Source organism: Lactuca saligna, chromosome 4, assembly GCF_052625555.1.
Source record: "Lactuca saligna cultivar CGN05327 chromosome 4, ASM5262555v1, whole genome shotgun sequence".
In the NCBI taxonomy this organism is placed as follows: domain Eukaryota; kingdom Viridiplantae; phylum Streptophyta; class Magnoliopsida; order Asterales; family Asteraceae; genus Lactuca; species Lactuca saligna.
Window position 1 is genome coordinate 114,457,669 of NC_136420.1, and position 25,948 is coordinate 114,483,616.

Here is a 25,948-nt window from a genome sequence, read left to right on the forward strand (position 1 = left end):
ATTTGAGTCAGACCACCTTATTTACACATATTGAAGTAGCGGCCATATAGTATGTACTTACGTTGCAAATTGTAATGAGTATCTCAGACTCTTATTTTAAAAAAAGAAATATACTAAGGTAATTTTTTCGATTCGTTCAAATCTGGATAACTATTTTTTTATACATTTAGGTATCGAACTTTTTAAAAGTGTTCACATATCACTATTATAACCAGCTGTAGCAGGACACATCGCTCTTCTCCTTCGCCATTAGAAATTCGTTACTTAGATGTGTAAAAAAAAAAAAAAAAATAGTTACTTAGATGTGAACAAACCGAAAAAAATAAGAGTAAATTACACAAATGGTCTCTATGATTTGAGTAATTTGTGCGTTTAGTCTCTACTTATTTTTTAACTTGGATGATCCATACTGTTTATTTTTATTGTACATTTGGTTCTTGTTTTACCTCAAAAGACTATTATGTCATTTTTAATTTATTTTTTAATTAATTTTCTTGTTTATGTATTTATTTTTTATATATTTAAAAAAATTAATAAACTTTACATATTTGTATCTCCTCACCCTAAACCTGAAACCACATTTGAAAATTTTAAGTTGGGTACACTAGTCACCATCCTATCTCTCATCATCCTCAACTTCTATTTCCTTTTTATCCTCAGTGACATTGACGTCTTCACTATCCCTTCTTTTTCTAGTCCTTCAACTCCAACGAACCAACAACACAACCCTCTGTCTCTTCATTGAATTCTCCACAACCACAACCCAATAGAAAGGTTGTGGTGTTGGTTTGTCGGAGTTGAAGGACCGAAAAAAGAAGGGTTGGTGAAGACATCGATGTCACCACAGATGGAAAAAAAAAATAGATGTTTAGGAGGATGAGAGATAGGATGGTGACTGGTGGGATCCAACTTAAACTTCTCAAATGGTGTTTCAGGTTTAGGGTGAGAATATACAAATATGTGGGGTTTATTAATTTTTTTTAATATATAAAAACTAAATACATGAATAAGAAAATTAATTAAAAATAAATTAAAAATGACACAATAGTCTTTTGAGATAAAATAGGGACCAAACGCACAACAAAAATAAACAGTATAAATCATCTGAGTTAAAAAATAAGTTAGAGTACAAACATACAAATTACCAAAACCACCAGAACCATTCATGTAATTTATTCTTACCTTTTTGGTTTGTTTACATCTGGATTGTTGGGTTTTGATACGAAATATAAGTTTGTTTTTCACAAAAACGGCAACGGAAGACTTTAAAAAATAACAAGTTTATTTTTAGTTCATAACAAAACCAGACCATCTTGAATCCATTTATAGATGTTATAATGAAATAAAAACAATCATAGAATATTTTAAAGATAACCTTTGAAGCCTTTGAACCCACTTGGTTTTGGTTTTCTTCTATGAGGGGGTCTGTCGATCGGGTGCTTGCTACAAATGTGGCAAGGAGGGGCATATCGCCAAGAATTGCCCCAAAGGATTTATGGTTTGCTTCCATTGCAACCAGACCGGCCATCGGAAGGCCAAGTGTCCTCAGCTACACCAAGGATCAGCGCAGGGATCTGCGCCTGCTGCTAGGGTTACCGAGATTCGACCGGTGAAGACCGAGGCTCCGAAGGCTAGTGGGAGAGCTTTCTAGTTGACTGCGGAGGAGGTCCGCACGGCGCCCAATGTCGTGGCTGGTATGTATTCTTTCGTATATTTTACTTTTATGTTGAGATATTGTGCTTATATTATGACATGCGTAGGTACTTTTCTTGTGAATTATGTACCTGCTTTGGTGTTATTTGACTCGGGCGCGAGTCGGTCTTTTGTATCTTTGGCTTTTAGTCAGCACATCAGTATTATTCGGGAGGTGATGAGTCGACCTCTGAGAGTTTCCATAGCTAGTGAGAGAGCAGTGTATGCCACTGAGGTGATTCGAGTATGTGTACTCAAAATTTTCGGCGGCAAGTTCCCGATTGATCTGGTTCCTATCGCGATGGGAGATGTCTGTGTCATCGTGGGTATGGATCGGTTGAGTAAGTTTGGAGTGGTTATTGACTGCGAGAGACAGTTGGTGACCATACAAGATCCTATTGGGGGAATTCTTACCGTGTATGGTGAGGGTACGCGTTTTGGGTTGGCATTTTGTTCAGCCGCTAGAGCGAGGCAGAGTCTACAACAGGGTTATAAGGGGTTTGTAGCATATGTGATGGATACGAGGATTGATTCAGAGAGACTGAGGTCAGTTGATGAGGTTCCGATAGTACGTGAGTTCCCGGATGTATTTCCGGAATAGTTACCGGGTGTGCCTCCCAAGAGGCAGATTGAGTTCATCATCGATTTGGTTCCGGGCGCTACACCTATCGCCAAGGCACCTTATCGCCTTGCGCCTCCAGAGATACAGGAGTTATCCTCGCAGCTTCAGGAGCTGCTGGGGTAGGGATTTATTCGGCCGAGCGGTTCGCCTTGGGGAGTGCCTATCCTTTTTGTTAAGAAGAAGGATGGCTCACATCGAATGTGTATTGATTACAGGGAATTGAACAAGTTGACGGTCAAGAACCGTTACCCATTGCCGAGGATCGATGATTTATTCGATCAGTTGCAGGGAGCATCTTGGTTGTCCAAGATCAATTTGAGGTCGGGTTATCATCAGGTGAGGGTGCGAGATGAGGACATCCAGAAGACAGCGTTCAAGACTCGTTACGGGCATTACGCGTTTGTAGTGATGCCTTTCGGGCTCACCAACACACCGACGATGTTCATGGACCTCATGAACAGAGTATGTAGGCCGATGTTGGATCGCTCGGTGATCGACTTTGTTACAAGTTGGTATCAGAGCCTTGGTTTGAGGGATTCGGATGCACCTTCGGGCGTAACTGAACTCAAACCGAGGATTTGAGGAAAAAATTTCCAATAATAAAAACATTAAATTTTACAAGAGGTTTTAAGATAACCAAAGAGGATCAGTGTGTACGATCAGCCAGCACCCAAACGGTAAATCCCCAAAATACCCTTACAATATGTGTTATGAGATATGTTATGATATGTTATGCATGCTAGAGTAGGCTAGGTATTCATATTAGAACTAGAGTGGCCTGATTTGTGATGCCTTAGTCTAGGAGAATCCTACTTCTATAAGATGGCTTGTGAGCGAATAAGTAGCCAATGCATAGCGAGAATAGAGTACTTGCGCTCCAGGATCCAAGGAGGAAGACTTGGGGTGAATGCTGATGCGACGTAGTCAGTAGTATAGGGCCCGTACTACTGAAGACACCAGATCAGTGAGCAGCCCAAAGAAGAATCCTTTGGGTATTGGAGGACGAGTACGGTTGCGTTATCGAGTGGGAGTATGCTCGATCGAGTCTATGATATTTTTATGTTGTATTTCAGAGGCATCATGGTTGGGACACGTCACAGACCACGGACCAATGGAGGGGGTGTGAGCGACAAGGAGCTCCGCCAGATGATTCACGATGAGGTGGCTGCGGCGATCAGGGCCGAGATTCCGGAGATGTTTGGGTCTATCAAGACCATGCTGTTGGAGACTTTTGATGAGCTGTACGCCGCAGTAACTGAGGCTGAAGCCGCTGCAGCTACAGCAGCTGACGGTCAAGAACCGTTACCCGTTGCCGAGGATCGATGATTTGTTCGATCAGTTGCAGGGAACATCTTGGTTCTCCAAGATCGATTTGAGGTCGGGTTATCATCAGGTGAGGGTGCGAGATGAGGACATCCAGAAGACAGCGTTCAAGACTCGTTACGGGTATTACGAGTTTGTAGTGATGCCTTTCGGGCTCACCAACGCACCGACGGTGTTCATGGACCTCATTAACAGAGTATGTAAGCCGATGTTGGATTGCTCGGTGATCGTGTTTATTGATGACATATTGGTGTATTCGAGATCCAAGGAACAACATGAGGAAGATCTGAGGGAGATCCTCGGAGTTTTGAGATCGGAGAGGCTTTACGCCAAATTCTCCAAGTGTGATTTTTGGTTACGAGAGGTCCAGTTCCTATGACATCTTGTTAACCAGAAAGGGATATTGGTCGATCCAGCCAAGATTGAGGCGGTGATGAGTTGGGAGGTGCCGAGGTCACCTACAGAGATCAGGAGTTTCCTAGGATTGGCAGGCTATTATCGGAGATTTATCAGGGATTTCTCCAAGATCGTTGTGCCACTCACCAAGTTGACTCGGAAGGGCGTTGCCTTCTCATGGGGTCCAGAGCAGCAGGCCTCCTTTGAAACACTTCATCAGAAGTTATGCAAAGCCCCAATGCTAGCCCTTCCGGAGGGTATGGAGGACTTCGTGGTATTTTGTGATGCGTCGATATCAGGGTTGGGAGCGGTGCTTATGCAGAGGGGGCACGTGATAGCATATGCATCTAGGCAGCTGAAGCCTCATGAGGCAAGGTATCCCACCCACGATTTAGAGTTGGGGGCAGTGGTGTTCACCCTCAAGATCTGGCGTCACTACCTGTATGGGTTCCGGTGTACCATATACATGGATCATAAGAGCCTGAAGTACTTAATGGATCAGCCCAACCTGAACACGCGGCAGAGGAGATGGTTGGATGTGGTAAAAGATTATGATTATGAGATCATGTACCACCCGGGTAAGGCTAACGTGGTAGCCGATGCCATGAGCCATAGGACGGAGAGCGTCCCAATGCAAGACGTTTGTATGAGATTGACAGAGATGAATCCGGTGTTGGACACCATTCGAGGCCCCAGGCCGAGGCTGTGAAACCAGAAAACCAAAAGAGGGAGCTAGTTGTCGGGCAGGTATCGGAGCTCGTTACCGATAGCTGGGGACTTATGACATTTCAGGGTCGGATTTGGGTACCGTTTGTGGGTGAGACGCGTACCATTTTGATGGAAGAGGCACATCGATTGAAGTTCTCGATCCATCTCGGGGCCACTAAGATGTATCTGGACGTAAAGAAGGAGTATTGGTGGCCCTGTATGAAAAGGGATGTTGCATGGTTCGTTGAGAGGTGCCTAACCTATCGTCGGGTCAAGGCCGAGCATCAGAGACCACATAGTAAGTTGCAGCCGTTAGAGGTTCCCGAGTGGAAGTGGGAACAAATTGTTATGGACTTTATCACCAAATTGCCAAGGACTGCGAGGGGTGTCGATACAATTTGGGTGATTATAGACCGGTTGACGAAGAGCGCTCACTTCCTTGCCATTAGCGAGAGCTCTTCTGCGGAGAAGCTAGCAGAATTGTATGTGAGAGAGGTGGTCTCGCAACATGGAGTTCCGATCTCGATTGTCTCGGATCGAGATGTGCGTTTCACTTCCAGGTTCTGGAAGAAATTTCATGAGGAGTTGGGTACACGGTTGAATTTTAGTACCGCATATCACCCACAGATTGACGGGCAGAGCGAGTGGACAATTCAGACACTCGAGGATATGCTCCGAGCATGTGTTTTGGATTTTGGCGGGAGTTGGGACACATATTTTCCCTTAGCAGAGTTTTCGTACAACAACAACCATCATTCGAGCTTTGTTATGCCACCCTTTGAGCTGTTCTATGGGAGGAGGTGTCGGACCCCCATTTGTTGGGGAGAAGCGGGGCAACGTGTAATGGGTAGTATGGAGATCGTGTTTCAGACGACTGAGCAGATAGAGTGGGTCAGGCAGAGGTTGTTGACCGCTCAGAGTCGTCAGAAGAGTTATGCGGACAGGCGTCGGTCCGAGCTCGAGTTTCAGGTCAGTGACTTCATACTCTTAAAGGTCTCTCCTTGGAAAGGAGTGATCCGATTCATGAAGAGGGGCAAGTTGGGGCCTCGATATATTGGACCTTTCAGGGTAATCGCGAGGGTAGGCAGGGTAGCCTACCGGTTGGAGCTGCCTGCGGAGTTGGGTCAGATTCACGACACTTTTAACGTGTCGCAGTTGAGAAAGTGTATAGCAGACGAGTCGGCAGTGATTCCATTAGAGGATATTCAGGTGGATGTAAGCCTGAACTATGTTGAGAGACCGGTGGCAGTTAGGGATCGGAAGGTCAAGGTTCTGAGGAACAAGGAAGTGCCTCTGGTGCAGGTGCAGTGGCAGCATAGGAAGGGGTCAGACCTGACTTGGGAGCCGGAACGCGAGATGCGTGAGCAGCATCTAGAGTTGTTTGCAGAATGAGACTTCGAGGGCGAAGTCTGATTCTAGTGGGGAGGAATTGTAACATCTGGAGTCCCGGGTATATTATTCTAATATTTTTATTTTAGAAATTGTGAAGGAACTCGGCGAGTTGATGCTTAGACTCGCCGAGTAGGGCCGCGATTGATCATCCGGGTTCGCGTTGGACTCGGCGAGTCCACGCTGTTTAATGAAACCCTATTCCTCCGGGGTTGGAGCCTATTTAAGGGCACTCTTAGCCTTCTATTGCGGCTACCATTCCCTTGAGAGCACCCTAATTGAGATAGATCGTTTGGGAAGAAGGAGAAGCCATATTTGAACTTTCTATCTTTGGTTTAGCAAGAAGAATGTAATCAAGAGAAAGAGGAGACTGAAGGAGGTGTGGTTCTAGTGGTTTTAGAGTTCAGAGACTTCATCTTGAGGTATTTATTCGGACCTTCTTCAGTTTTGGTATTGATAACTAGAGTTAGGGTTTTCTAACCTCCTTTAAGGATGTTTATGTGGAGCAATAGGTCCCTTATCAAGTTTATGCTTTGGATATGGACTCAAAGAGGTCCAGAGACCTTAACCCTTGGAGCTTTATGAGTTATCTTGGGAGTTATGAGCTTAAAATGCCATTTTTGGGCTAAAATCTCCAAATGATACCATCTAGATGATATATGAGTGTCAAGGTCTGGACTTTACGTGATTATTATGCTTGGGAAGGACAAATCTATGGATTTGAGGAGCATACCTGACCTCAGGAGGTCAAAAGAGTTTGTGCATGGCATGTACTCGCCGAGTTGTTCTTGAGACTCGGCGAGTCGAGCCAGGGTAGCCCCGCGATTCTTACCTACGGACTTGTCGAGTAAAGGGAGGGACTCGACGTGTTAAATGGGGCTAAAGAGTTAAGTGGACACAGGTGGACTCGCCGAGTTGCCTAAGTGCACTCGCCGAGTCGGGTCAAAGTTTGACCGTTGACTTTGGTTGACTTTTAGGGTTTGGTCAACAACGGGGGCCTTTGAGCCAAAGGAAGGGTAAAATGGTCTTTCACCTTTCTAAGGGAGCTTAGAGAATATAGAGTCTAGTTCTGAGAAGTATATTTATGAGAATATTATTTTATGTGTTTAGGCGGATGCTAGATTGTATTTATACCGAGTCAGTGATTAACCGGGATATCTGAGGTGAGTCTTCTCACTGTACTGTACCTGGAAGGGTACCTATGTGTAACAACCCGGATCCCCAGGTATCTTCATTTCATATATTTTTGACATTATGTGAGGGGACTCGGCGAGTTGGGGGTCGAACTCGCCGAGTCGGATCGCGGTTTTGGGCGGGGGTTCGCGTCCGGACTCGGCGAGTCCGCGCTGTTTAATGAAACCCTAATTTCCCGGCCCTAAGCTTTATTTAAAGGACCTTATGGCCCTCATATGCGGCCACCTTGAACCCTAAGAGCCCCCATACGTCTGTGAGCCCTTGTGAGAGTGTTTGGAGGCTTTTTGTTCATTATTTTGTGGTATATTGCAAGGAAAGGAGGGAGAGGATCAAGCTTGAAGTGTTGGGGAGCTTGGATCTGTTGCTACTTCACCAAGGGAGTCTTCTTGAGGTAATTTTCAGAGCCAAACTTCGTGTTTTGTGTTGATGTGCCAAATCTAGGGTTTCTTCTTGCATTTCTTGGCTTGAATTAGAAGTATGAGAGGTCCCATGGAGATATGGAACCTAGATCTGGACTTTAGCAGGTCCAGGAGACCCCTTATGACAAGCTTTATGTCCATTCTTTTGAGTTAGAAGCTAAACTTGCCATATTAGAGGTTGTTTCTTCAAAATAAGCCTTGTATGCATTGCATGGCAACCAAGACCGAGACTTTACGTGACAAATAAGCTTGGGAAGGCCAGATCTATGCATGTATGGAACGGATCTGACCGCAAAAGCCAGTTTCAGCTGGTGCATGGCATGGATTCGCCGAGTCCGAAGAACAGACTCGACGAGTCGCTTGAAGATTGTCCTTGAGACCATCCTGTGTGTAGTCCGGACTGAGTTGAGGGCGACTCAGTGAGTCGCAGAGAGTTGGAAAGGTTTTGAACAGGTGGACCGAGTCAGGTTGGGACTCGCCGAGTCGACCTTCGACTCGGCGAGTTGAGTCGCGGTGGCCCTGTGATTCAGGCCCAGGGGGGAACTCGTCGAGTCGGGGGAGTACTCGACGAGTCAAAAGGGGAAAACCTTGATAGTTGAATAAAATGCGTAGACTCGCCAAGTCACTAGTGTGCACTCGCCGAGTCCGGTCCAAATTGATTAAAGACGATTGACCAAGTCAACCTGTGTTGACTTGATAAGGATGGCCCACCTTTGTGGTACAAGTAATAATTATAGATTTATAATATCATAGGAGGATTGCAGCTCGAGGGTTCGAGCTCGAGTGATTTCAGGATTCATGATTAGCGACTTAGCGAGGCATACGAGGTGAGTCTTCTCACTATACTGCACCCGGAAGGGTTTTGAATGTGTGACCGGAAGGTCGAATATGATATGAGATATATGCCTTATGTGTGTTAAGTTATTTGTTACATGTGCCATGTATGATATGTTTGATTTGGGCCGGAAGGCAACATGATATGGGCCGGAAGGCGTGGTCATATGGACTGTAAGGTTGACGTGGGTAGGACCGGAAGGTCTACCCAGTTGGGACGGAAGTCCCCTGAGACACAAGGACCGGAAGGTCAAGGCCTGGAAAGGCGTATGTGCGTATGTTGTATTTTGGGGAACTCCCTAAGCTTTATGCTTACAGTTGTTGTATTATGTGTTTCAAGTACTAGTGAGGACCGTGGGAAGGCGCCAGCGTGACCGTACACACACTCGGGGAAACTATTTTGTTATCTTTTGTTATGTAATCGGTTGTGACTACATTGTTACTTTGGAATCTAAACTTATTACTCATGTTTTGATGGTTGTAAAAATGAAAATTTTTGGTTGGAATTTTATGACGTTACAAGTTGGTATCAGAGCCTTGGTTTGAGGGATTCGGTACACCTTCGGGCGTAACTGAACTCAAGCCGGGGATTTGAGAAAATTTTATAAAAAAAAATAAAATAAATAAATAATAAATTTTTGATAAGTGAGACGACCAAAGAAGAAAAAGTGTGTACGGTCAGCCAGCGCCCGAACGGTAAAGATCCCCAAAATACTCTTACAATATGTGTTATGAGACATGTTATGATATAATACGCATGCTAGTGGACTAGGTATACATATTAGGACTAGAGTGGCCTGATTTTGTGATGCCTTAGTCTAGGGAAACCTGTTTCTATGAGGTGCTCGAGAGCGAGTGGGTAACTAGTGTATGACAAGAATAGAGTGCTCAGGATCCGGGGTTTGGGGAGGAGGACTTGGGGTGAATACCGACACGGTGTAATTGGTAGTATTGGGCCCGTACTACCAAGGACATCGGGTCAGTGGGCATCCCAAGTAAGAATCCCTGAGTATCGGAAGTTGAGCGGGACTGCGTTATCGAGTGCAATTATGCCGGTAGAGTCTCTGATATTTTTATGTTGTATTTCAGAGACATCATGGTTGGACCACGACACAGACTTGGTACGAGTGGAGTGACTGACGAGGAGCTTCGTCAGATGATTCATGAGGAGGTAGCTGCAGCGATTCGGGCCGAGATTCCGGAGATGTTTGGGTCGATTAAGACCACGCTGATGGAGACGTTTGATGAGCGGTACACCGCGTTGTCTGAGGCTGCCGCCGCTGCAGCTACCGCAGCTGTGGCCGCTGCCAGACCACAGGGGGGTGACTCGTTGCTGTTCCGGGAGTTCAGCAACACAAAGCCACCAGAGTTTGACGGGACGCAGGATCCGATTGCTGCGATGAGATGGATTGCTGATATCGAGGGATGCTTCTATACTTGTTCATGTCCGGAGCATCTGAGGGTACGGTTTGCCTTGAACCAGCTCCGCCTAGGAGCAAAGGATTGGTGGAAGTTCGTGACGGCGAACTTCACTCTTGCGGAGGTTTCAGCCGTGACTTGGGAGAGATTCACTGTTATGTTCAGAGACGAGTATGTTCCCCCGGTGGAGAGGGAACGGTTGGTTCAGGAGTTCTTGACCCTCAAGCAGGGTAACGATTCAGTTATGGTGATCACGCGGAAGTTTCATGAGAGGGCGATGTTCTGCCCCGAGCAGGTGTCCACGGAGCAGGCTCGAATGAGCCGGTATTTGGGAGTGCTGAGGAGAGATATCCGGGAGTTCGTATCGAACTCGTCATATCAGACTTTTGCGGAGCTTCAGGCGAATGCCAGGAAGCGTGAGATCGAGTTGGAGACCCAGGCCAGGGAGGAGGCCGAGTCTCAACGGGTGGATCGGCGGCCGGCTCAGTCTCAGCCGGCAGCCAAGCGGACCAAGTCCGCTGATTTGAGATCCGGAGGTCAGAAGAGCCGCACTTGTGGGAAGTGCGGCAAGGGTCACGAGGGGGCATGTCGATCGGGTGCTTGCTACAAGTGTGGCAAGGAGGGGCACATTGCGAGGGATTGCCTTAAGGGATTCATGGTTTGCTTCCATTGCAACCAGACTGGCCATCGGAAGGCCGAGTGCCCCCAGCTTCGTCAGGGATCTTCGCCTGCTGCCAGGGTTCCTGAGGTTCGGCCAGTAAAGACCGAGGCTCCGAAGGCTCGTGGGAGAGCTTTCCAGTTGACTGCGGAGGAGGTCCGCGAGGCGCCTGATGTCGTGGCCGGTATGTATTCTTTCATGTATTTACATTTATGCTGAGATATTATGCTTATATTACTATCTGCGTAGGTACTTTTCTTGTGAATCATGTGCCTGCTTTGGTATTATTCGACTCGGGTGCGAGTCGGTTTTTTGTTTCGTTGGCTTTTAGCCAGTACATCGATATCGATCAGGAGACGATGAGTCGTCCCCTGCAAGTTGCTGTAGCGGATGAGAGAGCGGTATACGCCACCGAGGTGATTCGAGGATGCGTGCTCGAGATTTTTGGGGTCGAGTTTCCTATAGACTTGGTCCCTATAGCTATGGGGGATGTTTGCGTTATCGTGGGCATGGATTGGTTGAGCAAGTTTGGAGCAGTCATTGACGGCGAGAGACAGCTGGTGATGATTTGAGACCCTAGTGGGGGAGTGCTCACGGTTTATGGCGAGGGGACCCGGTGTGGGTCGGCATTTTGTTCGGCGGCCAGGGCGAGGCAGAGTTTGTAGCAGGGATGTGATGGATTCATAGCCTATGTGATGGATACTCGAGTGACCGCGGAGAGGCCCAATTCGATTGATGACGTTCCGGTCGTATGCGAGTTTTCGGATGTGTTCCCCGAAGAGTTACCAGGTGTGCCTCCAGAGAGGCAAGTGGAGTTTCGTATCGATTTGGTTCCGGGAGCGGCGCCCATCGCCAAGGCTCCTTATCGTCTCGCTCCGCCGGAAATACAGGAATTGTCCTCGCAGCTTCAGGAGCTGTTGGGAAAGGGATTCATTCGACCGAGTAGCTCGCCTTGGGGAGCACCGATTTTGTTCGGCAAGAAAAAGGATGGTTCCCATCGGATGTGTATCGATTATCGGGAGTTGAACAAGTTGACGGTTAAGAACCGATATCCGTTACCTAGGATCATCAGATGAGGGTTCGCGATGAGGATATCCAAAAGACTGCTTTCAGGACTCGTTATGGGCACTATGAGTTTGTGGTGATGCCTTTTGGGCTCACCAATGCCCCGACCGCGTTCATGGATCTCATGAACCGGGTGTGCCGACCGATGCTGGATCGGTCGGTGATCGTATTCATCGATGATATTTTAGTGTATTCGAGGACTAGGGACCAGCATGAGGAACATTTGCGGGAGATTCTTGGGGTTTTGAGATCGGAGAGACTGTATGCCAAGTTCTCCAAGTGTGATTTCTAGTTACGAGAGGTCCAGTTCCTCGGGCACCTTGTGAACCAGAAAGGGATATTGGTCGACCCGGCCAAGATTGAGGCGGTGTTGAGGTGGGAGGTGCCGAGATCGCCCACCGAGATCAGGAGTTTTCTGGGTTTGGCTGGATATTACCGCAGATTTATCAAGGATTTTTCCAAGATCGCTGTGCCACTTACTAGGATGACCCGGAAAGGTGTCACGTTTTCATGGGGACCGGAGCAGCAGTCTTCATTTGAGACGCTTCGTCAGAAATTGTGCGACGCTCCAGTGCTTGCACTCCCGGAAGGGGTGGAGGATTTTGTGGTATACTGTGATGCCTCTATATCGGGTTTGGGGGAGGTACTTATGCAGAGGGGTCATGTGATAGCGTACGCTTCGAGGCAGTTGAAGCCCATGAGTCGAGATATCCTACGCACGACCTGGAATTGGGGGCGGTGGTGTTTGCCCTCAAGATCTGGCGACACTATTTGTATGGGGTTCGGTGTACGATTTACACGGACCATAAGAGCTTGAAATACTTGATGGATCAGCCAAATCTAAATATGCGACAGAGGAGGTGGTTGGATGTGGTGAAGGATTACGATTGTGAGATCATGTACCACCCGGGCAAGGCTAATGTGGTAGCCGACGCATTAAGCCGTAGGACGGATCGCGTCCCGATCCGAGACATTTGTATGAGATTGACGGTTTTGACCCCGATCCTGGATATTATTCGAGGGGCTCAGATGGAGGCTGCGAAGCCGGAACACCAGAAGAAAGAACGGGTTGTAGGTCAGGTATCAGGATTTGTTACGGATGGTCGAGGGCTTATGACTTTTCAGGGACGGATTTGGGTGCCGTTTGTGGGCGGTGCGCGCACTATTTTGATGGAGGAAGCACATCGATCAAAATTCTCGATTCATCCTGGTGCTACGAAAATGTATTTGGATCTCAAGAAGGAGTACTGGTGGGCATGTATGAAAAGGGATGTCGCTTGGTTCGTCGAGAGGTGCTTGGCTTGTCAGCAGGTCAAGGCCGAGCACCAGCGACCGCACGGTAAGCTGCAACCGCTAGAGATTCCCGAATGGAAGTGGGAACAAATCTCTATAGATTTCATCACCAAGTTACCGCGAACGGCGAGAGGAGTCGATGCGATTTGGGTGATCGTGGATCGACTGACAAAGAGCGCTCATTTTCTAGCCATTAGCGAGTGCTCTTCTGCAGAGAAGTTGGCCGAGTTATATGTGAGGGAAGTAGTATCTCGGCACGGGGTGCCGATCTCGATTATCTCGGACCGCGACGTGCGTTTCACTTCCAGGTTCTGGAAGAAATTCCATGAGGAGTTGGGTACTAGATTACATTTCAGTACGGCATATCATCCTCAGACTGACGGTCAGAGTGAGCGGACAATTCAGACATTCTAGGACATGCTTCGGGCATGTGTGTTAGACTTCGGAGGGAGCTGGGACACCTATCTACCTTTAGCAGAGTTCTCGTATAACAACAGCCATCATTCGAGCATTGGTATGCCGCCCTTTGAGCTGTTGTATGGGCGGAGGTGTCGCACCCCCATCTGTTGGGGTGAGGTGGGACAGCAGGTTATGGGTAGCACGAAGATCGTGCTTCGGACGACCGAGCAAATTCAGATGGTTAGGCAAAGGTTGTTGACCGCTCAGAGCTGACAGAAGAGTTATGCAGACAGGCGACGGTCCGAGCTTGAGTTCCAAGTTGGTGATCTCGTACTCCTGAAGGTCTCTCCTTGGAAAGGAGTGATTCGGTTCAGGAAGAGGGGCAAGTTGGGACCCCGATATATTGGTCCTTTCCGTGTGATCGCAAGGGTGGGCCGGGTGGCCTACCGTTTAGACTTGCCATCAGAGTTGGGACAGATTCACGATACTTTCCATGTGTCGCAACTGAGGAAATGTATAGCCGATGAATCGGCGGTGGTTCCGTTAGGGGATATTCAGGTGGATGCAAGCCTGAATTATGCTGAAAGACCTGTAGCCATCAGAGATCGAAAGATCAAGGTTTTGAGAAACAAGGAGGTACCCCTGGTATTGGTTCAGTGGTAGCATCGGAAGGGATCAGAGATGACCTGGGAGCCGGAACGTGAGATGCAGGAGCAGCATCCGGAGCTATTTGCCTAGCGGGACTTCGAGGGCGAAGTCTTATCCTAGTGGGGGAGAATTGTAACAGCCCGGATCCCCAGGTATCTTCATTTCATATATTTTTGACATTATGTGAGGGGACTCGGCGAGTTGGGGGTCGAACTCGCCGAGTCGGGTCGCGGTTTTGGGCGGGGGTTCGCGTCCGGACTCGGCGAGTCCGCGCTGTTTAATGAAACCCTAATTTCCCGGCCCTAAGCTTTATTTAAAGGACCTTATGGCCCTCATATGCGGCCACCTTGAACCCTAAGAGCCCCCATACGTCTGTGAGCCCTTGTGAGAGTGTTTGGAGGCTTTTTGTTCATTATTTTGTGGGATATTGCAAGGAAAGGAGGGAGAGGATCAAGCTTGAAGTGTTGGGGAGCTTGGATCTGTTGCTACTTCACCAAGGGAGTCTTCTTGAGGTAATTTTCAGAGCCAAACTTCGTGTTTTGTGTTGATGTGCCAAATCTAGGGTTTCTTCTTGCATTTCTTGGCTTGAATTAGAAGTATGAGAGGTCCCATGGAGATATGGAACCTAGATCTGGACTTTAGCAGGTCCAGGAGACCCCTTATGACAAGCTTTATGTCCATTCTTTTGAGTTAGAAGCTAAACTTGCCATATTAGAGGTTGTTTCTTCAAAATAAGCCTTGTATGCATTGCATGGCAACCAAGACCGAGACTTTACGTGACAAATAAGCTTGGGAAGGCCAGATCTATGCATGTATGGAACGGATCTGACCGCAAAAGTCAGTTTCAGCTGGTGCATGGCATGGATTCGCCGAGTCCGAAGAACAGACTCGACGAGTCGCTTGAAGATTGTCCTTGAGACCATCCTGTGTGTAGTCCGGACTGAGTTGAGGGCGACTCAGTGAGTCGCAGAGAGTTGGAAAGGTTTTGAACAGGTGGACCGAGTCAGGTTGGGACTCGCCGAGTCGACCTTCGACTCGGCGAGTTGAGTCGCGGTGGCCCTGTGATTCAGGCCCAGGGGGGAACTCGTCGAGTCGGGGGAGTACTCGACGAGTCAAAAGGGGAAAACCTTGATAGTTGAATAAAATGCGTAGACTTGCCGAGTCACTAGTGTGCACTCGCCGAGTCCGGTCCAAATTGATTAAAGACGATTGACCAAGTCAACCTGTGTTGACTTGATAAGGATGGACAACCTTTGTGGTACAAGTAATAATTATAGATTTATAATATCATAGGAGGATTGCAGCTCGAGGGTTCGAGCTCGAGTGATTTCAGGATTCATGATTAGCGACTTAGCGAGGCATACGAGGTGAGTCTTCTCACTATACTGCACCCGGAAGGGTTTTGACTGTGTGACCGGAAGGTCGAATATGATATGAGATATATGCCTTATGTGTGTTAAGTTATTTGTTACATGTGCCATGTATGATATGTTTGATTTGGGCCGGAAGGCAACATGATATGGGCCGAAAGGCGTGGTCATATGGACTGTAAGGTTGACGTGGGTAGGACCGGAAGGTCTACCCAATTGGGACGGAAGTCCCCTGAGACACAAGGACCGAAAGGTCAAGGCCTGGAAAGGCGTATGTGCGTATGTTGTATTTTGGGGAACTCACTAAGCTTTATGCTTACAGTTGTTGTATTATGTGTTTCAGGTACTAGTGAGGACCGTGGGAAGGCGCCAGCGTGACCGTACACACACTCGGGGAAACTATTTTGTTATCTTTTGTTATGTAATCGGTTGTGACTACATTGTTACTTTGGAATCTAAACTTATTACTCATGTTTTGATGGTTGTAAAAATGAAAATTTTTGGTTGGAATTTTATGACGTCACACTATGTGTGACCGGAAGGTCTGGTAGGGTACCTATGTGTGACCGGAAGGTCTGGTATGTTATAAGATATATGCATTGTATGCGATTAGTTACATGTTTTGTATGTGTTATGTATGATATGTTTGATATGGGCCTGAAGGCATTATGATGTAGACCGGAAGGTCAGGGAGTTATGGACCAGAAGGTCAACACGGGTAGGACCGGAAGGTTTATCGAGTTGGGACGGAAGTCCCCTGAGACACATGGACCGGAAGGTCATGGCCTGGAAGGGCGTATGTGTGTAAGTGGTATATTGGGGAACTCACTAAGCATTTATGCTTACAGTTGCTGTGTTATGTGTTTCAGGTACTATTGAAGACCCGTGGGAAGGCGTCGACGTGATTCGTACACACTAGAGAAAGGATTTGATTTTTGGTGATCTTGGGATACGATATGTTTTGATAATTATTGTTGGATGTTTTTGGAAATATTTTATGTGAAAATTGTTGTGACAAATATAAAAAAATTTGTTTGAAAATTACGTTGTTACAAGTTGGTATCAGAGCCTTGGTTTGAGGGATTCGGATGCACCTTCGGGCGTAACTGAACTCAAACCGAGGATTTGAGGAAAAATTTTCCAATAATAAAAACATTAAATTTTACAAGAGATTTTGAGATAACCAAAGAGGAGCAGTGTGTACGGTCAACCAGCACCCGAACGGTAAATCCCCAAAATACCCTTACAATATGTGTTATGAGATATGCTATGATATGTTATGCATGCTAGAGTAGGTTAGGTATTCATATTAGAACTAGAGTGGCATGATTTGTGATGCCTTAGTCTAGGAGAATCCTACTGCTATGAGATGGCTTGTGAGCGAGTAAGTAGCCAATGCATAGCGAGAATAGAGTACTTGCGCTCCGGGATCCAAGGAGGAAGACTTGGGGTGAATGCTGATGCGACGTAGCTAGTAGTATAGGGCCCGTACTACTGAAGACACCGGATCAGTGAGCAGCCCAAGTAAGAATCCTTTGGGTATTAGAGGACGAGTAGGGTTGCGTTATTGAGTGGGAGTATGCTCGATCGAGTCTCTGATATTTTTATGTTGTATTTCAGAGGCATCATGGTTGGGACACATCACAGACCAGGGACCAACGGAGGGGGTGTGAGCGACGAGGAGCTCCGCCAAATGATTTACGATGAGGTGGCTGCGACGATCAGGGCCGAGATTCCGGAGATGTTTGGGTCTATCAAGACCACACTGTTGGAGACTTTTGATGAGCGGTATGCCGCAGTGACTGAGTCCGCAGCCGCTGCAGCTACAGCAGCTGTGGCTGCTGCCAGACCTCAGGGGGGTGACTCGTTGTTGTTCCGGGAGTTCAGCAACACTAAGTCACCCGAGTTTGATGGGACGCAGGATCCGATCGCTGCGATGAGATGGATTGCTGACATTGAGCGATGCTTCTATACGTGTTCATGCCCGGAGCATCCGAGGGTACGGTTCGCTTTGAACTAGCTTCGCTTGGGAGCGAAGGATTGGTGGAAGTTCGAGACAACAAACTTCACTCTTGCAGAGATTTCAGCGGTGACCTGGGAAAGGTTCACCACCATGTTCAGAGACGAGTATGTTCCCCCGGTGGAGAGGGAACGGCTGGTTCAGGAGTTCTTGACCCTCAAGCAGGGTAATGATTCGGTTACTATGGTCACCCGAAAGTTTCATGAGAGGGCGATGTTCTGCCCTGAGCAGGTGTCTTCTGAGCAAGCACGAATGAGCCGGTATTTGGGTATTCTGAGGAGGGATATTCGTGAGTTCTTGTCGAACTCGACGTACCGGACATTTGCTGAGCTCCAGGCAAATGCCCGGAAGAGGGAGATTGAGTTAGAGACTCAGGCCAGGGAGGAGACCAAGTCTCAGAGGATGGATCGGCGGCCGACACAGTCTCAGCCGGCAGCCAAGCGGATCAAGTCCGCTGAACCGAGAACTGGAGGCCAGAAGGGCCGCACTTGCGGGAAATGCGGCAAGGGTCATGAGCGGGTCTCGACAGGTGCTTGCTACAAATGTGGCAAGGAGGGACATATCGCCACGGATTGCCCCAAAGGAATTGGCGATGGAAAAGAAGAGTTTAGGATATGAAAATGGAAATCTGTTTAACCTACCGATGAGGTACGAATTAGAGCGGCGAGTGGAATTATAGGGGACACCGACAAAGAGATCGTCGATTAACGCTTCGGGAGCAAGCGAAGCGAAGGTTTCGATATATATATATATATATATATATATATATATATATATATATATATATATATATATATATATATATATGGTTATTTTTTCAAAGACTTCATTTATATGAGTTAGATTATTCAATTTCCGTAAATATTATAAACACTTGATTTTTAACCAGGTATAAATGACTAAATTAGAAAATTTGTAGTAGTTAGATTAACCATTAGAAACATTATCCAATATGTAAATGATCAAAATTTTAATATTTAAGTTGAGACGACAATAAATATGTCAAATTGGTGGTAAATATGATGATCAATTGTCGCCTACAGAAAAATGATGATTGCTAGAACATAAAGAAACTAATTTATTCTCTTTCAAAAAAAGAAACTAATTTATTGAACGATAGACAAATGATAACATCTCTAAAAGATGAATTTATTTATTTAAATAGTCAAAATAGATACACATTACAACCATTAAATTGATGCATGTACCGAATCTACTTAGGCCGATTCACGAAGCAGATTAGATTATTGTGGAATAAGATCTGAGCTCACCAATCTTCGGGGAATTGTCTTACCTACACATTCCAAAACGCCATTTATTGACTCAAGCATTAATATAGCAAAAATTGCAATTTTGTCCCACCCAAAAAGATGGGTTCTCTTGTGTATGCAAAAGACGAGAATGTCCTCATCTAATCACATCACCGAAAATTAGCCCTAGGGAAGAGTAAGTTTACCTTGCAAAGTGACTATGAAGGTTCGAATTTCCATAGGGGCAAGCTCAACAACCAGCTTTTGAGGGTCAATAGGTGCACCCCTTTGGATTGTAGGCGGTTTATCCTCCTTTGACCCTTCTACTTTCCACACCAATCTTTTCTTTTCCATTTCTTCTCTTCCTTGGTTAGCCGATAAGCTCATTTCAGATACATTTGTTATCTTCATATCAAGTACAAAAAAAAAAGTTAAAAAGATGTTATTTAGTGTGTTAAAGAAACTTGCATGTTGTGCTGTATTACCTTCCTCTTTGCAAATAGTTTCTTTAACTCGACACTTGTCATAACCGAAAGATCTTTGTCCTCTCCAATCTAGAACCAGAAGAAAAAAATATATATACACAAATATACAGATATATTTTTATTGTGTTTCAAAACACAATTAAATGAAATTAATTAATAATAAGAAGTAGAAAGATCAACCACCTCATATAAGTGTGCTAACCGGAGAAGAATTTTTCCATCTTCCAGCTCCTGAATTAAGAAAATAAAGTTTTATTCACAAGCTTTGTAGGCTATTTTAAAAGATTCAAATGAAGAGGGAGGGCATTTATGTCTTTTTGCATCGCTTACCTGGAGTGTTAACAATGCTACGTTATCAGGGAGACTGTAGGAGGAATCCATTCCTGAAAATGTGGACACTTGGAAATTTGTCCCTGTTTTTTCGTCCTGTAAAATATAATAAAATTACTTGATAAGTAACATTTTTTTATGGATTTTTAAGAAACATTCAACACAAAAAATATTCAATCACCTGCTCAGTGAAGGCCAAAAGAAGTGGAGAATATATTTCTTGACCATAGGATCGCCGCCACTTGGCACCCTCTCCAACCGGATCGATCCTAAGATAGTATTTTCCTTGAACCTATAAAAAGTTTAAGACTCATTTCTTTGACTTTTTTTATCAAGTCAAAAATTAAATTCCCAAATTGAAGGGCTTATAGAAAGTGCTTACAGTTAATCCTCTACAGTCGTTAGCAACACAAACCGTTTCATTTAGTGCCTCTGCAACACCTTTTCCATCATCATAAAGCAATCTCCTAAAAAAGAGATTAATCGTGTTTAGATATTTTTATGGCCGATTGAATTTTTTTGATTGTTGAATGCTGATTTTGATGAAAATGCGAATGGAAAGTCAAAAGACATACCTATGAAGCATCAACTCAAGTTGCCCATCAACAATGCTGGATCCACCTACGGATCTATCTACTAAAAGCGAGAGCTCACTTGTTTCGTCTTTTAGGTAAATTCCAAGATTGACCTTGAGAAATAACACAAGTGTAAAAAGATTGAGCATATACGAACGAAATGGAAGGCATTTTATGGTGATTTTGAGCCTATTCCTAGTCTGTGAAAAGTTTCTTAAAAAATTTCCATTAATGGAGCATTGAATATAAATAGCGAAGGGCATGTTGATTCAAAATGACAGTTATTTTGAAAAAAAAAAAAAAACATACAGGATAATAATTTCCTGCAATAGGTTGGTTCACTTCAAGATCCCAATCCTCTCTATAGTCTCGAATCTGCCACCAAAAAAAAAAAAAAAAAAAATTTGATCACATTTTCTTTAAATACCTATTTGTTTGTTGAAGAAACAGATGTTTAATGGGAGTAATACCCTTTGAAGAAAATCTCTCCCATTAGAATCTGTGTAAAATGTTTTATTGCTCTTCATTGTGGTTGTGATCTGAGTTACAATCTCTTTCCCAACTCCATCATCAACAGGTATGGGACCCACCTGAAAAGGCTCAGAATATCAGTAATGAACAACAATAAGACAGAAGTAAAGACAAATGAACTTACTGTAAATTCAACTTCAGCATGTTCCTTATTCTTGAACACTCTAGTGATCTGGACAGAAGGGTAAAATGGTCATTTGGCGTTATTCATTAAGAAGAAATGCGCCCTAGATTTCATTCAGAAGGTAATAAAGAAAGGATGATGATGATTATATGATTCATTACCTGGTAAATCCATGGATTTATTTTCTGATGTACTTCATCATATATTGGCCCATTCAAAACCTTTATGGGGGTCTGTAATTTTAATGAACAAATATTAAAATTTAAATCTGACTATAAAGTTAAAATATAAACTATAAGATACATACATACATATATATATATATATATATATATATATATATATATATATATATCAGAAGAAATTATATACCTGCTCCTGTGTACCAATAGTATATGTGCCATTTGGACGGAAAATATAAGCTCCAGATGCCTAAATTAAACAAGTTAGGAGCTCAATTGTTAAAAAAAAAACTTATTCACAAAATAGAAAAACAAAAATAATAAATGATATAAGGAAAATAAAGATACCTGCTCTCCAGTAGTTCCATCAAATCCAGCATAAAAGCTATATGATTGCTTCACAGAGGCAGTGATCTTTCATAAACCAAAACAAGACAGGTTAATGCAAATTAAAAGAATAAATATTAAATAATAATAATACATAACTTAACTTTCTATTTTAAATAACATCAAAATTAGGGTGATAAACAATTTTCTTTTCCAATTAGGTCACTAGGGAAAACTGGATTTTGAATTTTGAAATCCAGTCACCAAATGCATAAAATTTCAGTTCAGTGATCTATAAAACCAATGCCATGTCATCACTTATTATGTAACAAGTTACCCGAGTGCCTTCAATACTGAAAAACTGAAAGTACAACAACATATCTTAAAATATATTTTTTTTTAAATGTTAGTTTAATAATGACTTAATTGCCAATCACCCCAATTAGCAAAAAATAGATAGTTGATTTCTATATTATACTTACAGAGCTTCGAGTGTTAACATATTGAGAAAGCTTTCCTTCGCTTCCAGAATAGACTAACTTTAAATTTCCTGTCCCTACTTCTATCCCATCTTTTCCTGTTTCAGTACGCTTGTATAATGCTTCATTTACAGAATTCGAAGCTGCAAAAAATAACATAAAGATTCTGTTCAAAACTCAAAAAAAAAAAAAAAAAGTATTCTATTATTAATTTTACCTGGTTTTTTTGTGGTTGAAATGACATAGGTGGTGAATCCCAGAGGTGGAACAGATGCTGTAAATGCAAGTGAATACTTGGGAGTCGAACTTGGTGATTTGCCTGTATATGCAGTGGTGTAGTAGTTTCTAAGGGCAATAGAGTCATTTACTATGGGGAGTAGTTGATACTCAACTTCTTTCCCATTGGAATCGTAGACAGCAATATTCTCGCTCACAACCTGTTACATATAATTATGTATAATATATTATTATTATTATTATTATTATTATTATTAATATTATCATTCCAAAAAAAAAAAAAAAGCGATTTACATGCAATCAAAAGTTGAAAACCTAAAATGATACTCACTGGAAGTCTTATAACATCAGATCTCTTCCACCCTAGGGAATTGTACACAACAACCACCTACAATTAAAACAACAATATTCCATATTTCCATTTCAAATTTATGTAAATATGCAGAAAGAATATTTAACATCTCACTTACCAATTTTTTGCCAGATGATATATCCATTTCAGTTGGAGGACAATAGCTTATGTTCAGAAGTGGACACTGAAAATTGATGAAGAAAAAAAAAAAAATTATCAAACACCATTTAATAGTGTTATGTGTGTGTAAAGACACATACTTGACTTACGTATAAATACCTGTTGAAAGTTGGTTGCTAAACTTCCACATCCAGGTGTCGATGATGTCATACAAGCTATAGACTCTGCAACTACCACTTCAGTCTGCAAGAAATTAATATAATTTTATTTTTCATATATAACCAAATTAAAAAAAAAGACAAAACTTTTGATTTAAAAAAAAAAAAAAAAAAAAAAAAACACAAATAGTTTTCAGTTTTCACCTCTTTTTGACCTATTGCCAAACGTTTTGAATAATCATTAGCCACGTGTTGTTGTTCAGTTCCACTAACACTATCATGATGCTGTGCAATCCCTAAAGCATCACCCAAAGAATCCGTAGTGGCCCCCACTTTGTTCCTTCCCTTCATCACTTCCAATTGCCTTGCTGCCTAAATATTTATTTAAAAAAAAAAAATGAGATTTAAAAAACTTTAATGACTAGATTTAATCTCAAATCCACCTACCAAGTAATAGCCACTTAACATTCTCACATACCCCTTCACACCTGGTCTACTAGTAAAATATCCTGTCCAGTAGGTATTTATATCGCTTGCATATCTGACAAAAAACGTATACTCCTTAATTATTAATAATTAAGATTATATTATATAATGTAAGATTTTAAATGTTATACTTACGGAAAATAATCGTTTTCCTTAAGAGGCCATGAATCGGTTTCAGCATATTTAGCATCGGTGTATATTGATGGAGTGGAATACAGAGCATTGACACGACCATCCTATAAGTTAAACCATAAAAATTATATAAATTTATTAAAGAAAATAATAATATTAAATTGATAAGAGTAACTAACTTGATTAACATAATGAATTAATTTGTCCATATTTCGAAACCATGACTCTGCGTATTGATATTTGAAATCGGTCCCCATTGTCCACATTACGTGATTTGTACGGGTAATATTTGCCTGAAATTTTAACATAAAGTTTTAAATTTAAAACGCAAAAAGTTTGGAATTTACTTGTAAAAATAAAAATTAATCAAATATAAAAGGGTTTCAAGTTTCACCTGAAACAAGGCTGCAGCCACAAAGTCGTTAACACGCTCTTGGACATTGTAGTCGAACAAGTTGATGTCATCCTTCAGTATTTAAAAATAAAAAATAAAGAAGCAATTATGTTATTTGTGTTAATAAAGATTCAAGAACATTGAATGTTATTTTAGAAATTTACTTGGACAATTGGGGAATCATCATTGACTTCAAAGTAGAAACCACTTGGAGGTTCATAATTTTCGGGAAAAGCACCTGCAAAAATCTGAAAAACATTCATCATGTTAGAGAATAGTAATTCTTTTTTTTTTTTTGGTAAAAAAAAAAAAGAATAAAGAGTTTAAAAGTCACCTGTGAAGATGAACCAAGACTTTTAGAGGCCCTCCATATAACTTCAAGTTGTTTATCGCCTTTTCGTTTAGCTCTATCTTGGTAATCAATTCGGCCGAAGAAAACAGAATCAAATCCAACCTAAATGACCATTTTACCCTTCTGTTTAATGCTAGATAACTAATGACTCTTGACTTTATGTAAATAATGATAATGATACGATCATATTTACAAATGCAGTTATATTTGATCATAACATGATTGGTAGCTTAAATTGAATACAAAAGTTTTAGAAAAAATACCTCTGCCCCCAAAAGGTAAGCTTGAACTGCAGAATGTCCAAAAGGGTCAATTTGCCACCCAATTCTTGGTGTTACATTGAATTGTTGCTTGATAAACTTATGCCCAAGTGTAGTCTGATCTATCATGTCAATATAATGAGGTGCTGCTTCATCATGCATGCACCACCCCCCATTTCTGCCAAACAAAAAGCAAATTACTTATATACCCTCGTTACATCAGCCTCATAAATCCTTCACACAACATCGTAAAGTAACATAAACAGACAACATGAAACATATTCCTAGTATTAACAAAGAGTCGGCTTTTTCTGCTTACATCAACTCAAGTTGTCCTGAACTAACAAGGCGTTTCACTGTCTCTTGGATTGCCTCACTTTGGTCCCTCCACCACCGCTGGAAAAATGCCTGCAACATTCATATCAAATTCATTAATGGAAGCATATTTCTATGGTGTATGTTTGACCTGAAAAGTCAAAATGCACAGTTTCGAATTCTTAACCTGTTCGACATAGATGAATTTCCGATTCTTGTCAACCAACAGAGATTGGACCATGGAATCGAGAACGTTTTGAACGCATGCTCCCTGTAGGATTGATAAATTTGCATACGAGAAAACGCTTTAGATATCAAACAAAGAAAGTAATAGAAATTTGTGCGATTTCAGAAGATGCAAAATTTCAGACAATGAAACATGATAGAAATTTGTGCGATTTGAAATGAATTGAGACCTGAATGGAGTTATTGGATCCAACATAGTATTGGTCAACGGTCTTCAACCAACCAACATCGTCGTGGGTATGGGGTACCATATGAACATTAAGCTTCCCCTTCACAACCCCCTGTGCAGTATCGTAAACCATATACTTCGATTCCACGCTCACAGCAATCGCACACAGTAGACTTATCATCACACTCACTCGAAAATCCGCCATTGTCGAGGGTGAACTCAATCGCTAACAAGTCACAACCAACCCTCTTAATATATTCAATCAACAAACAAAAAACGGAATGTTTTGGATAGAAAATCCAATTAAAGGAGACCAAAATTTTCCTTGTTTGATACTTAGTCAATTAAATAACATCGTAAGGTAAATGTGACAAACAAAGGTCGTTTTCATGGGATTATTGATACCGTGGAAGGGTTTATGCGACGAACTTTTCGAAACGAAAGTGGGTTTTGGCTTGTGTGCGTTGGGATAAAAAGATGAGGAAGACGACGAAGACAACGTGCTTGACTCGATGGCAGTGACTCGACGGATCCTTCGCTTATCCAATAATGGAGCCTTTGGTACACCGATGCTTTTTATATACACACAGTCACATGTAGATTTGACACGTTTAACAGACCAGATACGATGGGTGTTTAAAGAACTGTTTATTCACCAAAGTGACCATAACTTTAAGATAAAGTGATGTAACAAAATATATTTGTTTTATATATTTTTATTAAATGATCTTTGAGTTCAATTAAATAGAGTACTTCAAATCAATTTTCCTGTCAAAAGATATTTGAAATCTCGAACTATGTACTGGCTTTAGATTATTTCTTTTTATGTTTTGTCGATTATTTCAAAAAGAATCCTCCTATGCCCACTTGGTATTTGTGCCACAAAGTTTGAATATACAATCTGACCCAATCTTATTATGTAAAGATATTATATAAATTTTCATTAAATCTTTTGTATGAATACACAATATTCATATTTAGGGTTGAGCTTTAGA

General features: G+C 42.9%; 1 protein-coding gene across 1 annotated transcript; it reads right to left on the reverse strand.

Moving 5' to 3' along the window:
- Positions 1-18,572: 18,572 nt before the first annotated feature.
- Positions 18,573-25,496, reverse strand: LOC145042630 (putative alpha-mannosidase At5g13980). Its single transcript, XM_078991086.1, has 30 exons — positions 24,955-25,496; positions 24,726-24,809; positions 24,543-24,631; positions 24,227-24,401; positions 23,946-24,065; positions 23,776-23,859; positions 23,612-23,683; positions 23,397-23,510; positions 23,221-23,321; positions 23,047-23,140; positions 22,804-22,971; positions 22,601-22,684; positions 22,440-22,505; positions 22,301-22,357; positions 21,950-22,169; positions 21,736-21,875; positions 21,275-21,340; positions 21,117-21,176; positions 20,906-20,977; positions 20,745-20,792; positions 20,560-20,679; positions 20,399-20,464; positions 20,090-20,202; positions 19,897-19,981; positions 19,696-19,806; positions 19,515-19,610; positions 19,368-19,415; positions 19,185-19,253; positions 18,906-19,104; positions 18,573-18,743 (listed from the first exon to the last, which is right to left on the reverse strand). The coding sequence occupies exons 1-30, from the start codon at positions 25,156-25,158 to the stop codon at positions 18,694-18,696; spliced, it is 3,075 nt and encodes a 1,024-aa protein (XP_078847212.1). The 5' UTR covers positions 25,159-25,496; the 3' UTR covers positions 18,573-18,693.
- Between the last annotated feature and the right edge of the window lie 452 nt (positions 25,497-25,948).